Source organism: Suricata suricatta, chromosome 2 (genome assembly GCF_006229205.1).
Source record: "Suricata suricatta isolate VVHF042 chromosome 2, meerkat_22Aug2017_6uvM2_HiC, whole genome shotgun sequence".
NCBI lineage: Eukaryota > Metazoa > Chordata > Mammalia > Carnivora > Herpestidae > Suricata > Suricata suricatta.
The window spans coordinates 108602815-108620627 of record NC_043701.1 but is presented as its reverse complement, the minus strand read 5'-3'; the positions used below and the strand labels follow the sequence as shown (position 1 = coordinate 108620627).

Sequence of the window (17813 nt, the reverse complement as noted above, 5' to 3'; positions counted from 1 at the left end):
TTTTGTTTAGGTGACATCACAAGGGCACCTGGCTGGCTCAGTCAGTGGAGGACACAACGCTTGATCTTAGGAGGTTGTAAGTTTGAGCCCCACACCGGGTGTAGAAATTACTTTAAGAAAGACTCTTGAAAAAACAAAACAACAATAACAACAACAACAAATTCTGCACAGCAAAGGAAACAACCAACAAAACTAAAAGGCAACCTAAGGAATGGAAGAAGATATCTGCAAATAACATATCAGATAAAGGGCTAGTATCCAAAATGTATAAAGAAATTATACAACTCAACACACACACAAAAAAAATCCAATTAAAAATGGACAGAAGACATGAAGAGACTTTTTCCAAAGGAGATATACCAATACCCAACAGACACATGAAAAGATGCTCAACATCACTCATCATCAGGGAAACGCAAATCAAAATGACAATATCACCTGACACCTGTCACAATAGCAAAAATCAAAAACACAAGAAACAACAAGTGTTGGCAAGGATGTGAACCCTCGTGCATTGCTAGCAGGAATGCAAACCAGTGCAGTCACTGTGGAAAACAGTATGGGGGTTCCTCAAAATATTAAAAATAAAATTACCATAAGATCTAGTAATTGCACTATTAGGTATTTATCTGAAGAATATGAAAACACATTCAAAAAGATATATGCACCCCTATGTTCTCTGCAGCATTATTTATAATAGTCAAATTATGGAAACAGCCAATGTGTCCATTGATTGATGAATAGATAAAGGTGTGGTATATATAAAAAATAAAAATAAAAAAGGAATGAAATCTTGCCATTTGCAACAACATGGATGGAGCTAGAGAGTATAACACTAAGCAAAATAAATCAGAGAAAGATACCATTTTATTTCACTCATATGTGGAATTTAAGAAACAAAACAAATGAATCAAGGAGAAAAAAAGAGAGAGAGAGAGACAAACCAAGAAATAGACTTTTAACTATAGCGCCGGGGTCCAGCTCCAGCAGGTCCAGGGCTCCCTGAAGGATGGATGGTGTTGGCAAAAGGGAGTGGGAGAGCCTTGGCTTCTTTCTGCTCACCAGGCAGGCATCTCTGCTCTGACTGGAGAGTCGGCCTTTTTTATTAAACAAGTGTATGGGATACAAAACAGAAGTGGCAATTGCCTTAGACAGTGATTTCTGATGACAAATTCTTTGGTATGTAAAAATTTCCCAGAACATAGATTGGTAGAAGACTCATGCATAATCTTTACCAATAGTGATTGATGTAGGTAACTAGATGCTTATCACATGGGGAAGGAAGAGCTCTTTAGCATTTAAGTACAAGGCAATGTTTTTAGCAGAGCAAAGACAAGGATTAGTTCTTTCGTGAGCAGGCGTCACAGGTTTCTCAGGAAATGTAACATTTGCTCTTATAATCACAAAAGAAGAAACTCCTATAATACGTTTTTTCATAAGGTACAATTCACATATTTTTAGCATAAGAAGGCAAGTCACTCCTGATATCAGTCAGGCGCCTTAGGGGTTGGTGTTCAAGCAGAAATTGAGTGGGGATTAAGTGAGTATAGATGCCATTCACCATCAGATGGTGGGAAGCCTTGCAAACCTGCCTTGCTTCAGAAATGGCTCCCAGCACCATAGAGAACAATCTGATGGTTATCAGAGCGGAGGCAGGGATGGGTGAAATAGGTGAAGGGGATTAAGAGTACACTTATCTTGATGAACATGGGAATAAAGTAAAGAATTATTGAATCACTATATTGTACACTTGAAGCCAACATAACAATGGATGTTAACTATACTGGAATTAAAATAAAAAATAAATAATAGAAAATAAATTTTAAAATAAAAGAATGAGGGGTGCTTGGGTGGACCAATCAGTTAAGGGTCCAACTTCGGCTCAGGTCATGATCTCATGGTTCATGAAGTTGAGCTCCGCATAGGCCTCTGTACTGACAGTTTGAAGCCTGGAACCTGCTTTGGATTCTGTGTCTCCCTCTCTCTTTCTGCCCCTCTTCCTGCCCTCTCAAAAATGAATAAACATTAAAAAAAAATTTTAATAAAAGAATAAAAATACAAGAATGATATTTAAAAGAAAAAAAGGTTATCACACCAAAAAGACTCTTAAGTATGTATGGTGATGGATGTTAACTAGACTTAACTTAGTGATCATTTTCCAATATGTACAGTTATCAAACCATTATTTTGTATACCTGAAACTAATGTTATTATGTCAATTATATCTTAGTAAAAAAAAGTAAGCAAAATAATACTATAGAAACATAAATATATTCCAAATGATAAATGAAAAAAGACATCACAAAATTGTATTTTTATCAATTTAAGATACTTTAAATACATATACATATAGATTAATGACAAAAGAAATTTCCAAAAGATTCTTAGTTTTTGGGATTAGGATATGAGAATTCAAGATTATTAGTTGTTTAAAGTTTACTCAGAATATATTTTAAGGTTCAATACAAAATAGTAACACTAAATAATTAGATAAATGTAAAATTAAATAAAACCGGAGATACCACAGGGCATTGTTACCCAAACAAAACAACTGTATGTATATAAGAAGCATCTATTAATTGGATTTTGTTGTTACAAAGTACTGGGGCAGGGCAGGGGGAGTACTACGAAGAAACAACTCCAGAATAAGTAAATACACACACACACACACACTTATAATTTACCTGCCACAGGGGGGACAACACCAGAAAAACGCACTGTTGCATGTTCTCCATTAACTTCAACTCGTCGACCAATGACATCTAATGTCGAAGTGTCATTCATTATAATAGAGCCAGAATCCAAAATATGAGAAGATCTAGGAAAAAAATTACAAAATTGACAAGATCTTAATAAAATCCTTAAAAATTTGTTTTTTCCACTTTGAGATATTCTTTTTCTAATATTTATTTTTTAAGGTAAAGAGACACACACACACACACACACACACACACACACACACACACAGCATGAGTGGGGGAGGGGCAGAGAGGGAGAGACAGATTCTGAAGCAGGCTCCAGGCTCTGAGCTGTAAGCACAGAGCTCTACACAGGGCCTGAACTCGTGAACCGCGAGATCCTGACCTGAGCTGAAGTCACACACTTGACCAACTGAGCCACCCAGGCGCCCCTTCACATTAGCCAGATATTCTTGAGGTCAACACTCCTGACCAATTTAGTCTTCATATTTTGCTGAAGAGAAGGACCTATAGGTTTATGTGCCATATTCTCATAATTTTATTTTGCTTTACTTTCTAAGTATATTTTGATAACAGTATTTATTTTGAGAGACAGAGTGCTCACATGAGCAGGAGAAGGGCAGAGAGAGAGGGAGAGAGAGAAAATCCCAAGCAAATTCTATGCCATTAGCACAGAACCTGATGTGGGGCTTGAACCCTCAAACTGTGAGATCATGACCTGAGCTGAACCAGAGTCAGACAACTGAGCCACCCAGGTGCCCTAATAATATATTTTTTAAATGTTGCTCAGCTCCAGTTAGCTCATATCACATAACTTGCCTATTCTATCATTTACTTAAGGGGATGGGAAGGAAAGGAGAATAGAAGAAGGGGGAGGGGGACACCTGAGTGGCGCAGGCAGGTAAGTGGCAGACTCTTGATTTTGGCTCAGGTCATGATCTCATAGTCATGAGATCAGCCCCGTGTAAAGCTCCATGCTGAGCACTGAGCCGAGTGCTTGAGATTCTCTTTCTCCCTTTCTCTCTGCTCCACCTCCTCCCTAAAATAAAAAATAAGAAAAATAAATAAGTAGTCTCCCTTGATCTGTGTCCCTCACTCTGCCCTGCTCTTTCCCTCTTCCTTTCCCCATGGTCCCCGGCCAGGTCTCTCCTGTTAGACCTATGAATGCAAATATATGGTGCTACTGAATACTGAAAACGAACCATGGACTGAAGGGGGAGGGGGAGGAAGGGAGGGAAGGGGTGATCGTAATGGTGGGGGGCACTTGTGGGGAGAAGCACTGGGTGTTATATGGAAACCAATTTGACAATAAACTATTTAAAAATAAATAAATGAGAGGAAGAGAAAAGTGATCGAGAAAAGGGAAAGAAAATAGGCAATATGGACATTGTTATCTCTTGAGGATGGGAGAAAAACATAAATCCATTGATATAGGAAGCAACACATGCTTTGAACAATAAATAAAAAATTAAACTCCAGGGGCACCTGACTGGCTCAGTTGGTGGAGCATATAGCACTTGATCTCACAGTCATGAGTTCAAACCCCACATTGGATAGAGCTTACTAAAACAAAACAAAACAAACAACAACAACAAAACACATTAAACTCTAATAAAAAGACAGAACCAGGGGTGCCTGGGTGGCTCAGACAGTTAAGCGTCCGACTTCAGCTCAGGTCATGATCTCGCATTTCAGGAGTTCAAGCCCCATGTCGGGCTCTGTGCTGACAGCTCAGAGCCCGGATCCCACTTCAGATTCTGTGTCTTCCTCTCTCTCTGTTCTTCCCCTACTTAAATTCTGTCTCACTGTCTCTCTCTCAAAAATAAATAAAAATAAAGAATAAAAAAATTTTCTAAAAAGGACAGAACCATAAAACTAAAGAGAAGGCCTTAAAGGGAGACAGAGTAAAAAGTATCCCGTATCTAGGAATGATGACTAGATCCAACTACTACTTCACAGGAAAGCAGACGACTGAGGAACAGGTTAAATGACATGCCCAGGGTATGGTCAGCCAAAATCTAGACAGTGGAGAACTCTACTGTCAAACAAGTTAGTTTCTTCAACACATAGAACACAAGGAGGAAACGAAAGACATGCAGGGAGAACAAACAGATTAAAAGAAACTTAAGAAACATGTCAACCAATTCCAACATCTGGACTTCATTTGGATCCTAATTTTTAAAAAAAACCATAAGTAATTTTAAAGTAAAAACTTACAAGAATATTGAAAATTTGAACAGACTAGATTTGATATTAAAGAAAAACTGTTTAAGACTCAATGAAATCCTTATCAAAATACCAATCATATTTTTCACAGAATAGAACAATTCACGATAAAATCTGTCTGGAACCACAAAAGACCCCAAATAGCCAAACCAATCTTGAGAAGAGCAAAGCTGGAGGCATCACAATTCCAGATCTCAAGTTATAATACAAAACTGTAGTAATCAAAACAGTATGGTACTGGCACAAAATTTAGACACATAAATAAACAGAACAAAATGGAGAGCCCAGAAATAAACCTATGCCAATGTGGTCAATTAATTTATGACAAAAGAGGCAACAATACCCAATGGGGAAAAGATACTCTCTTCAATAAACAGTGCTGGGAAAACTGGAGAGCTACATGCAAGAGAATGAAGCTGGATCACTTTCTTACACCACACACAAAAGTAAACTTAAAATAGATTAAAGACCTATATATGAGTCCTGAAACCACAAAACTCCTAGGTGAAAACATAGGCAAAAATTTCTTGGACATCAGCCTTAGCAACATTTTTCTAGATATGTCTCTTGACGTAAGGGAAACAAATGCAAAAATAAACTACCGGCACTACATCAAGATAAAGAGCTTTTGTACAATGAAGGGAACAATCAACAAAACAAAAAGGCAACCTACTGAATAGGAGTAGATATTTGCAAATGATGTCTCTGATAAGGAGTTATTATCCAAAATACATAAATAATTTATACAATTCAACACCAAAAATACAAATAATCCAATTAAAATTAGCAGAGGACCTGAAGAAATGTTTTCCCAAAGAAGACATACAAATGGCCAACAGACACATGAAAGATGCTCAACACCACTAATCACCCAGGAAATGCAAATCAAAACCACGTTGGGATATAACCTTTACACCCATTAGAATGGCAAGTATCAAAAAGACCAGAAATAACAAGTGTTGGTGAAGCGTGGAAGGAAAAAAAAACCCTCATGCCCTGTTGGTGGGAATGTAAGTTGGTGCAGCCGCTGTGGAAAACAGTATGAAGGTTCCTCAAAAACTTAAAAAATAGAAATACCATATGACCCAGCAATTCCACTACTGGGTATTTACCCAAAGAAAATGAAAACACTATCAATTTGAAAATATGTATGTGTTTGTGTTTACTGCAGTATTACATCTAATAGCTAAGATGTAGAAGCAACCTACACGTCCACTGATAGACAAAGGGAAAACGAAGAATGGCATGTGTGTATATGCACCCACATGCGCACGCAAAGGAATATTATTATGCAGCCACAAAAAAGGATGCATTTGAGCCATTTGCAACAATACAGATGGACCTAGAGGGTCTTATGCTAAGTAAAATAATTCAGACTGAGACAGACCAATTTCATTCATCTGTGGAATCTAAAAGCAATAACAATGAATGAATAAACAAACAAAAAGCAGAATCAGACCTTAAATACAGAGAACTGATATTTGCCAGAGGTAAAGAGGGGTGTGGGGGGGATTTGGCAAAATGGGAGATAGGCTTCCAGTGATGGAATAAGTCACAGGAAAAAAAATCACAGCATAGGGAATATAGTCAATATTGTAACGACATTCTGTGGTGACAGACGGCAGCTTCACTTGCGGAGAGCGAAGCATAATGTACAGATGAGCTGACTCACAATGTTGTGTACCTGAAGCTAATGTACCACTGTGTTTCAGCTATACTCAAATAAAACAATTTTTAAAATGAAAATTCAAATGTAAAAAAAATTTAAATGTTTAAATTTAACTATAATTATCCTAAAAAATAGTTTTCACTAGTTTTAAACACCTTTTCAACTTTCACTAACATGTAAATAGAAGTTTTTACAAGTGAAATAGATATGTAATTTCTGTCCTACTTCCTTTTTTAACAGTGAACATTTTTCTATATAGCCACAGAATTATCATATTAAGCTCTTTAATGCTGACATGTAGATAGCACAATTTAATCATTTCTATCCCCCTCCCAGAAAAACCAGCTAAAAACATCATTTTGTTTTAAATTACTCTTGTCCTCTGAAGTATTTCCCTGGGAAACATTCCTGAGACAATTCTTCAAAGTAAATAAACATGTTTAAGATTTGAGAAAGTCATGTGGCCAAACTGTCCATCCAGAACAAAAAGGTAAATACGTACAATGACCCTAAAAGAAAATGTACTTGTTTAGTTGTTTCTATAAAGTCTTATAAATTCCCATGAAGAACTCTCAGATCAAGTCTTCTCTATTCTATACTTGTACAGCTAATTTTTTAAACTAACTCTACACCCAACGTGGGGCTTGAACCAATGACCCTATGATCAAGAGTTATATACTCTACTGGCAGACATAGGCACCCCTTGTACATCAAATCATTGAGGCAGGATTTAACACATCATGATATTATATGTAAATGCAGGACTCTACATTTATATATATCAAACATTGAACACTCCAACATTAATTCTCTCCCTGCTCTGTCCTATGCAATTTTTGTAACATCAAACACAAAATGTGTGTGTGTGTGTGTGTGTGTATTAGATATAGGACTTTGACCAAAGACAGAACCCATACAAATTGTGTGTAAAACTTTTCAGTTACAAACCCTCCTATTATCCACATGCAAGAACATCAAGAACTTTGTGAAATGGTCCCCTGACCTCAAAATAAACTGTCACTCCCAGAATATACTGTCAATCAGAGGAATGGGGTAACTTACACACCTCTGAGTTGTATGAATATTTTAGGAAAGAATAGTTATGATTTTTTCCATTAACAATAATGAGGAAGAGGAGAAGGAAGACAGTGATGATCAACAGAGAAAGGAAGTACTGCTCTGTTCTCTGCAAACTTCCCTAGCGTGTCAGGGAATTGTAATCCAAACAAAATAAGGCAAATTGGACAAGACTCACTACACTCTTCCTACCTCCTTAAGATTACTGCTTTTCTAAATGTTCACAAGACATTTTTCCTGGAGGTTCTATTTCCCGTTGTTCATTACTCTTTAAAGATTATGAACAGGAATTTTTGCAATTGTACTTCCCAATTCTTTCATAAATTACTAGATGTAACTTCTCTTAAAATGCAGGCTAATTCAAAATGGCCAAATACTATCCTACCTCTTTATCTTCAACATGCTTTTAGCCAGACTTTTTTTTTTTTTTTTAACAAGAATCATTCTCCATAGGAATGACAAAAGATAAGAAATTGAGTCAATTTGCGATTTTTCTGCCATCTCTTCTGCTACATTAAATATATTTTTAAAAGATGAAGCAAAGATGGCAAAATGTTAACAATCACTAAATAAAGGGAAGTTTCCTATGTTTCAAAATATTCAGGATTTAAATTAAAAGAAGTATATTACTACACCCAAGGGGTTTGTACTACTTTTTAGTCTCGATCAATCCTAAAAACTTTTCTTGTCTTCCCATTTTTTTCACAAATTGATTTTGAGGCTCAACCTTACCAGTATTTTTCTTAAGAGGTCCAATCTGAAAGTCTGAAAGTCACTTGTGGTACTGTCTCTTCCCATTTCAGTGATGCTCCTTGTGTTTTTCTGGATAGATCTTTCTCACTTAATTTTTTCTCTTTTGTTATTTAAAAAATAGTTTTTTAATGTTTATTTATTTTTGAAACAGAGAGTGAGAGAGAGCCTGAGTGGGGAGGGGCAGACAAAGAATCTGAAATAGGCCACAGGCTTAGAGTTGTCAGCACAGAGCCCGAAATGGGGCTCGAACTCGGGAATGGTGAGATTGTTACCTAGGCCAAAGTCCGACGCTTAACTGACTGAGTCACCTGGATGCCCCTTTTCTTTTCTTTTTTAAAGTTTATCTATCCATTTTGGGGAGAGAGAGAGAAAGAGAGACCGAATCCCAAGCAGGCTCCACATTGTCAGTGCAGAGCCCCAAGTGGGGCTCGAACTCACAAACTATGAAATCATGACCTGATCTCAAGTCGGATGCTTACCCGACTAAGCCACCCAGGTGCCCCGCTCACTTAATTTTTTAAATAGATGATACTCAAAAGAATATTTAAAGATATATTTTTTCTTTCTTTACATAATGATGCCATACCAAATGTGGTTATGTTCCTTAAGTTTTCATTTAATAATATAACCCAGAAATTTACTCACAACCATGTCATAAATTTTTCTATGGCTACACGGTATTTGTATAGATATATACTATAAATTATAAAACCAGTCTTCACAAGCTGATGGACTTAGGTTACTTCCAAGTTTTTGCTATTATAAATAATTCTACAAAGATTAAACCTGCTCAATTATTGTTTATACCTGTGCAAAAATATTTGTAGGAAACATTCTCAAACTGGGTATTGCTGAGTCAAAGGGTAGGACCATTTTTAAGGTTGAGAGCTAACAACAAATGTCCCCTTTTAGTGGCTGCATCAATTCACAATCCTATCAGCACTGTATGCAAGTCCCTGTGTCTTCACAACATGGCCCTTCACAGATTACTATCAACTTTCTGGTTACTTGTCAATCTGATTAGTGAAATATACATTTTATTTACATTTCCTTTTATGAGGGAAGCCGAGCATCTATTCATTTTGATTCCTTTTTCTATAAATTACCTGTTCACATCCTTTATCCATTTACTGATCTTTTTCTTAACCTGTTTTTAAAAATCTAAACTGTTTCCTGTACGTTCTCCATTATGTGATGACTACATAATTCCTCAAATAAAATACTTGGAAAAGAATTGCAAGGAAAGACACAAGCAGATGTTTGGACAACCATGTTCACAGGGCTATTAGTCACAAATAGCCCAAAGATGGAACTAACCCAAGTATCAATTGATATCCATTGATGGATGAATGGATAAGCACAGTGTGGTATACACATACAATGGAATATTGTTCTGCCTTAAAAAAAGAAAGGAAATTCTGCCACATGATACAACATGAAAGAACCCTGGGGACATCATGCTAAGTGAAATAAGCCAGTAACAAAAGGACAAATACTTTATGATTCCACCTAAAAGAAGTACATAGACTTGTCAAATTCATAGGGAAAGAATTGTGGTTGCCAATGGCTGGGAGAAGGGTGAAATAGTATTAATGGCTACAATGTTACAGTTTTACAAAATGAAAGGGGTTCTGGAGACAGATGGTAGTTACCATTGCACAACAGTGTGAATCTATTTATCCCTACTCAACAGGAACACTTGGAAATTCTTAAGATGGCCTGGGGCACCTGGCTGGCTCAGTTTGTGAAGCATGAGACTCTTGTTCTCAGGGTTGTGAGTGTAAGCCCCATGCTGGATGTAGAGATTACTTTTTTTAAAAACCCTCAAGGGGTGCCTTAGGTGGTTCAGTCAGTTAAGTGTTTGACCCTTGATTTCAGTTCAGGTCATTATCTCGCAGTTTGTGAATTCCAGCAGTGGCAGTGTGGGGCCTGCTTTAAATTTTCTTTCTCCCTCTCTCTCTCTGCCTCTCCCTGCACACACACTCTCTCTCAAAATAAATAAACAAACTTTTTAAAAAATTAATATTTTTTACAACTTGTCAGGGCGCCTGGATGACTCAGTCAGTTAAGCATCTGACTTCGGCTCAGGTCATGATCTCGCGGTTTGTGAGTTCGAGCCCCACGTCGGGCTCTGTGCTGACAGACAGCTCAGAGCCTTGAGCTGCTTCGGATTCTGTATCCCCCTCTCCCTTTCTCTCTCTGCCCTGCCCCCACTCATGCTCTGCCTCTCTCTCTCAAAAATAAAAATAAAAAAATAAAACAAAATAAAAAAATACATAAACACTAAAAAAATTTTTTTTTAATTTTTAGGGTGCTTGAATGGTTCAGTCAGTGAAACATCTGACTTGCTTTCAGCTGGGGTCATGATCTCACTGGTCCTGAGATGGAGTCTCACGTCAGGATCTGCGTTTACAGTGCAGAACCTGCTTGGGATTCTCTCTTCCCCTCTCTCTCTGTCCCTCCTCTCTCCTTCTCCCCCTCTCTCAAAATAAATAAATAAACTAAAAAAAAATGTTAGGTTGGTCCATGTTATCTGTATTTTAGCGCAATTAAAAAAATACTATGAGGAGCACCTGGCTGGCTCAGCCCACTATTTTAAGTTTTACAGAGCTTTGATTTGCTTCCACTTTAATTGGGACACTGAATCATAAGAACATGGTATTTCAGGGGAATGCCCATATGCTTACCTCTTTGAAACTATAATGCATCCTTCAACTGACCTCTTCATTTAGAAAATTGTTTGCTAACGTATAGAAGCTAATGGAAATAGCTGTGTCCTTAACTCATTAAAAGTATGTTGTGTTTTTAAAAAATGAAAACAAAAAGAATATGGTATTTCTTCTCCATTTTTCACAATATACCTTCCTAATGCGCTAGGAAGCAGTTTGATTATAGTCAACATTTTATTCATTGGGAAGACTCAAAAATAGCAGTTTTGGGGCGCCTGGGTGGCTCAGTCAGTGAAGCATCCAGCTTCGGCTCAGGTCATGATCTCATGGTTCGTGGGTTCAACGCCCGATTTGGGCTCTGTGCTGACAGCTCAGAGCCTGGAGCCTGCTTCAGATTCTGTATCTCCCTCTCTCTCTGACCCTCCCCTGCTCGCGCTGCCTCTCTCTGTCTCTCAAATATAAATAAACATTTTTTAAAAATAGCAGTTTCTTTTCCCACAATATTTCAGGCTCTTTCACTTCACTTATTTCTTCCTTCTCATTGATGAGAATTCAAAACAAAGTAATCTTTCCTCTATTTTTGTTTCTGCCAATGAACTTACATGGTCCCTCCCTGTTCCCCAGCCCCACACACAAATCAGGTCTTTTCCAAAGAAAAGAATAAGCAGAATTTAAGCCAGCTGAAATCTTTCATCATTTACTTTTGTGTGTGTGCGCTTCTTTTATAATCTGTATTAGGAGGGTGACAGCCTTACTCTCCTTACCAAATGATATACAGCATAATCTATAGATCTCTTCTATTCCTTAGTCCTAGTATTGTCCCTTGTGCTTTCTACCCTAATGTCACTACTCTTGGCTCCAAACAAGTATATATATCTCCCTGATATATACTCTTCAGCTCTCAAATCTTACACTGGATTGTTTTGAACAAAGACATGCGTTTCCATGCTAAGACTGAGCCTCTCCAGCAATTTTTAGTGCCTTCATGGTACTGCAAGTACCTTCCTGGAACAAGAACTTGAGACCACACATCCAGGTACTGTGCTTTTGCCACAACTTCTTCCTAAAATCTTTGGGCTGTTTCCTCCATTACTTTGCTTATATATAACACTTTTCTTCTCGAAAGCATCCAATTTCAATAGTGTTGGAAGCAACTTTTCCCTCTTTATAAAAATGCTACTATCCATTCCTCTCAATCACATTTTCTTAATTCTTACTGGGAACTATTTTTCTCAGTTCCTCTGAGAGGCAGACTACTTCAGAAAGAGGCTGATCATTACCTGGGAGACAAGAAAGGAAATGGCCTAGCATCTATGCTTACTAGCGATAAAAGACGAGAGGGAATATATCTTCAGTGGTTAAGTCGTGACCACCAGAAACTCAGGCTGAAGGTAGGTCAAGGTTAATATCTGGTCTCGATAGTATTCAAGAAAACACACGACTCTCCCCAAAAGTGGGGACTGCACAATAAAGGGACAGTCCAGGTGGATATATTCCTCAGAAACTCAAATTTGCATCCATAAGTCATGCAGTTGGGGGTCAGGGGCAACTAGCAAGATCAGAGCAAGTCCTCATTCTCATTGGGTAGTTGGAGTACTGGGCTGACTAACTGCACAGAGCCAAAGTGAGGTGTTTGTTACCCCAAATCGATTGACTCAAGGTAGCTTCTAACTGAAATTTGGCATTTTCCAAAATTGTGCAGAGGCAAAAAAGTCAGTTGGATTAGCAGCACCTGTGATCACACATGTAGCACATCACAGCTATTAAAGACATCTCGAGATATACTTTACATGCATCACTATTTCAAAACTACAATATTTATTAGACCTGCTACTAGATTTTGTTATTTAAAATATTAACGAACATGTTTTACATTATAACTTTTAGGTATTTTGAGAACTTTATTTCACACTATTGGATTTTCATTTAAAGTCCTACATATTTTTTCCAAGTTTTTATTTAAATTCCAGTTAATCAACATGCAATGTAAAATTAGTTTCAAGTGTAGAATTTAGCGATTTAACACTTCCATACAATAGTCGGTGCTCATCATAACAAGTGCACTCACTCCTTCATTCCCATCACCTATTTCGCCCATCCACCCACCCACCTCCCTTCAGGTAACCGTCAGTTGGTTCCCTGTAATTAAGAGTCTGTTTTGCGGGGCACCTGGGTGGCTCTGTCGGTTGAGCGTCCAGCTTCAGCTCAGGTCATGATCTCACAGTTCATGGGTTCAAGCCCCGCATCAGGCTCTGTGCTGACAGCTCAGAGCCTAGAGCTTGCTTCGGATTCTGTGTCTCCCTCTCTCTCTGACCCGCCCCTGCTCACACTGTCTCTCTTGCTCTCAAAAATAAATAAAATATAAAAATTTTTTTTCAATAAAAAGTCTGTTTTGGGGCGCCTGCATGGCTCAGTCAGTTAAGTGTCCAACTTCAACTCAGGTTATTATCTGATGGCTCATGAGTTCAAGCCCTGTGTGAGGCTCTGTGCTGACAGCTTTGAGCCTGGAGCCTGTTTCAGGAGTCTATGTTTCCCCTCTCTCTGCCCTTCCCCTGCTCACTCTCTTCTCTGTCTCTCTCTCAAAAATAAACATTAAAAAAATTTTTTTAAGTCTGTCTCTTGGTTTCCTCTTTTGTCCCTCCTGTGTATGGTTTCTTAAATTCCACATGAGTGAAATCATATGGTATTTGTCTTTCTCAGACTTATTTCACTTAGCATAATACTCTCTAGCTCCATCCACATGGTTGCAAATGGTAAGATTTCATTCCTTTTTATGGCTGAGTAATACTTCATTATATACATATACCACCTGTTTTTTATCCATTCATCAGTGAATGAACACTTGAGATCTTTACATAATTTGGCTATTGTTGATAATACTGCTGTAAACATCAGGGTGCATGGATACCTTTGAATTAGGGTTTTTGTATATTTTTGTGTCATTTGGGTAAATACCTTGTGGTGCAATTGCTGATCATAGAGTAGTTCTCTTTTTAACTTTTTGAGGAAACTCCATACTATTTTCTACAGTGGCTATACCCGTTTGCAGTCCTACCAGTAGTTTCAGAGGGCTCCCCTTCTCTCTGCAGCCTCACCAACACCTGTTGTTTCCTATGTTGTTAGTTTGAGCCATTCTGCCAGGTGTTAGGTGGTATCCCATTATAGTTTTTGATTTGTATTTCCCCGATGATGAGTAATGCTGAGCATTTTTTTATGTGTCTGCTGGCCATCTGTATATTTATGTCTTCCTTGGAAAACTGTCTGTATCTTCTGCCCATTTCTTAACTGGATTCTTTGTTTTTTGGGTGTTGAGTTTTATAAGTTCTTTATATGAAATTCTGTGTTTTCTGTATTTAAAAATATTCTAGGGGCACCTGGGTGGCTCAGTTAGTTACATTGGGCTCCAGACTGACAGCATGGAGCCTGCTTGGGATTCTCTCTCTCCTCTGTCTCTTTCTTTCTCTCTCTCTCTCTCTCCCCTCCCCCAAATAAACATTTCAAAAACATTCTAGGGGTGCCTGGCTGGCTCAGTCCGTAGGGTATTGTCAGCAACTCTTGAATTTGGGGTTGTGAGTTCAACCTCCCACATTAGGTATAGAGATTATCTAAAAATAAAAACTTAAAAAAAAATTCTAAAGAGCTCACAGGCTTTAGTAGACCACTAAAGGGGTCTTTATCCTAGATAAAGAATCAAAGAAATTTTGAGGACATGACAACAAATTATTTAAACTAAATTATATAGCCCTTTACAAAATGCCTTCATTTTCCTTATCTTATTCACAATATTCATTCAAAATGTTGACAATTTAATTCTTTTACAAATTCTTCTAAAAAATACTGGTTTGTTTGTTTTGCTTTTTAATTTTATAGTTTTTTATTTTTGAGACAGAGACAGAGCACGAGTGGGGGAGGGGCAGAGAGAAGGGGAGACAGAATCTGAAGCAGCTCCAGGCTCTAAGCTGTCAGCACAGAGTCTGATGTGGGGCTCAAACCTATGAACTGCGAGATCATGACCTGAGCCGAAGCTGGATGCTCAACCAACTGAGCCACCCAGGTGCCCCTGTTTTTTTTTTAAATATATGTAGGCTTCACAGCCAGCACAGAGCCCAACACAGGGCTTGAACTCACAACCTTGAGATCAAGAAATGAGCTGAGATTAAGAGTTGGATGCTCAACTCACTGAGCCACCCATGTGCCCCCAACTGTTATTTTCTAAGAGTGGAAGAATCTTAACCTGGGAAAGGCATCTGAACAAAGAGGAAGAGTTCCATCTATACTATTAAAATGGTTCTAATCCTATTTTCTGCCCTTTTATGGCCCAGCAAATCTTCACCTTGTGGGAAGTGTACTTTCCCTGCCTGGTGGGCTGTCACGTACCCACCACAGGAGTGGACACATGGCCCAGGATGGCCAATATAATGACTCCTCACCTCTATTTCCTTGCATATAGCAACTGGTCCATATGTGAAGACCCTACCCCAAGCAGAGCCAACCTTTTAGAAAATGACATGGGCTCTTAAAGAGAGGATCCATCTCTCTCTTTCCCAAGACCTAAAACAAAAGGACCATTTAAACCAGGAACAGCTGAGGGCATCTGGGTGGCTCAGTCAGTTAAGCATCTGATTTCAGCTCAGGTCATGATCTCATAGTCCATGAGTTCAAGACCTACATCAGGTGAGCCCTGCTTCTCTCTCTCTCTCTCTCTCTCTCTCTCTCTCTCTCTCTCTCTTGCTCACTTGTGCCCTCTCTCTCTCAAAAAAACAAAACAAAACAAAAAAAACAGCAGAAGAGCTGAGGTACCTCTGCTACTAGATGGAAAAAATTTGTCTAAAAATAAGGCTAAATAGGAAAGCAGAGTTGATCCAACTCTGCATAAAGCCTTTCATTAGCCCAAATGAAACAGTAAATTCTTTTGCTTCCATCAGTTTGAACAGAGTTTCTTTCTCCTGAAACCATAAGTATTCTGAAAATTACACAAGAATGAAGATCATGTGTTCCTATTTAATGTAATATGAACATTATATGCAGCTGGTCTGCTGGAAAGAAATTCAACCTCATCCAATACATGCTAGCTACGGGACACTGGAAAATTTAACCTGTGTTCAGATCTGTAAAATCTATAGTATTAGGACCTACACCTCAGGACTGCTATGAGAATTAAATGAGTTTTTATGTGTTGAGGTGTTCACCATCAACAGTTGATAATAAACATTAGCTCTTGGGGCACCTGGATGCCTTAGTTGGTTAAGCATCCAACTCTTGATCTCCGCTCAGGTCACAATCTGACAGTTCTTGAGTTCAAGCCTCAAGTTGAGCTCTGTACTGATGGCACGAGCCTGCTTGAGATTCTGTACCTCCTTCTCTCTGCCCCTCCCCTGCTTGCAATAATAAATAAACTTTAAAAATAAATAATTTGCTGGGTCACCTGGATAGTGCAGGCAGTTGAGCATCATCCGATTTCGGCTAGGGTCATGATCTCCCAGTCCGAGGGTATGAGCTTCGCTTCGGGCTCTGTGCTGACTGACAGCTCAGAGCTTGGAGCCTGATTCAGATTCTATGTCTCCTTATCTCTCTGCCCTCCCCCTCTACCCTACCCTGCTTGCACTCGGTCTCTCTCTCTCTCTCTCAAAAATAAATAAAGCGGTTAAAAAATACTAATAAATAAATGTTAGCCATTAATATCACTTAATGACTAAGTCCCTTAGCATCATAAACTAGATTCTATATTTAAATTTTTTTTCATATTTATTTATTTTTGAGAGAGAGAGTGTGTGAGCAGGGGAGGGGCAGAGTGAGAGAGGGAGGCACAGAACCCAAAGCAGGTTCCAGGCTCTGAGCTGTCAGCACAGAGACCAATATGGGGCTCAAACCTACAAATCGTGAGATCATGACCTGAGCTGAAGTCGGATGCCCAAGCGACTGAGTCACCCAGGTGCCCCTAGATTCCATATTTAGATAAGGGGAAAATATTCCATAAATTCAAAGAAATATATTACAAATTCAGACTAACAGCACCTGACATGAGGAAGTTTAATTGCAGTAGGTCTACACTGCTCATTGGTATGAATTCTGAAATCAGTTATTTCATTTCCCACCTTCTTTAACTACCAAGAGATCCCCCCCCAAAAAAAAAACGTCTGATGCACAACAGAAGAGGTAAAAAGTACTGGCACTTTGTGAATTAAAACTAGAAAAAAGATTTTTCAATATGACCTTCCCTTTCTAAACATATGTCCCTCAATCTTTCCCTACGTTTATTCAAAATTGTACTAAAATAATTGATGTGAAGTCTCAAGATTGTTCACACACTAACACCTATCGAGTAGAAAATGCAACATCATGGCCGCCTGGGTGGCTCAGTTGGTTGAGTGTCCGGCTTTGGCTCCGGTCATAATCTCGCAGTTCGTGGGTTCAAGCCCCACATTGGGCTCTGTGCTGACACAGGCTCAGAGCCTGGAGGCTGTCTTCAGATTCTGTCTCTCCCTCTCTCTGACCCTCCCCTGCTCAAGCTGTCTTTCTCTCAAAAATAAATAAAACACTAAAAAAAATTTTTTTTCAAAAAAAAAAGCAACATCAATGGGAGCCATAACTCACAGATTTTGGAGCTCCAGGTAGTGATCATGGCTCAAACACTAACAAGCTGTGAGTCCTTACGTTTATTAACCTGTTACAAAGAACACAAGGGAGTAAAAGACATGCTCTTAAAAGGAACTTTTAGGG

At 38.5% G+C, this 17813-nt stretch overlaps 1 protein-coding gene across 8 annotated transcripts in view; it reads right to left on the bottom strand.

The window, feature by feature from the left end:
• The window catches only part of TBCE (tubulin folding cofactor E), a 114370-nt gene that overhangs the window by 69969 nt on the left and 26588 nt on the right, over positions 1–17813 (bottom strand). For 4 of the 8 annotated variants that reach the window (XR_003905448.1, XM_029931544.1, XM_029931534.1 and 1 more), the window contains exon 2: positions 2685–2818. Coding sequence is in view for 5 of the 8 variants with exons in the window: in XM_029931544.1 (XP_029787404.1) it covers positions 2685–2784 (100 nt within the window). In the remaining 3 variants the exon portion in view is untranslated. Of the gene's footprint in view, positions 1–2684; positions 2819–3583; positions 3594–17687; positions 17758–17813 lie in introns of those variants that run through there. The other 4 variants (XM_029931538.1, XM_029931546.1, XM_029931556.1 and 1 more) reach the window with 4 other exon arrangements.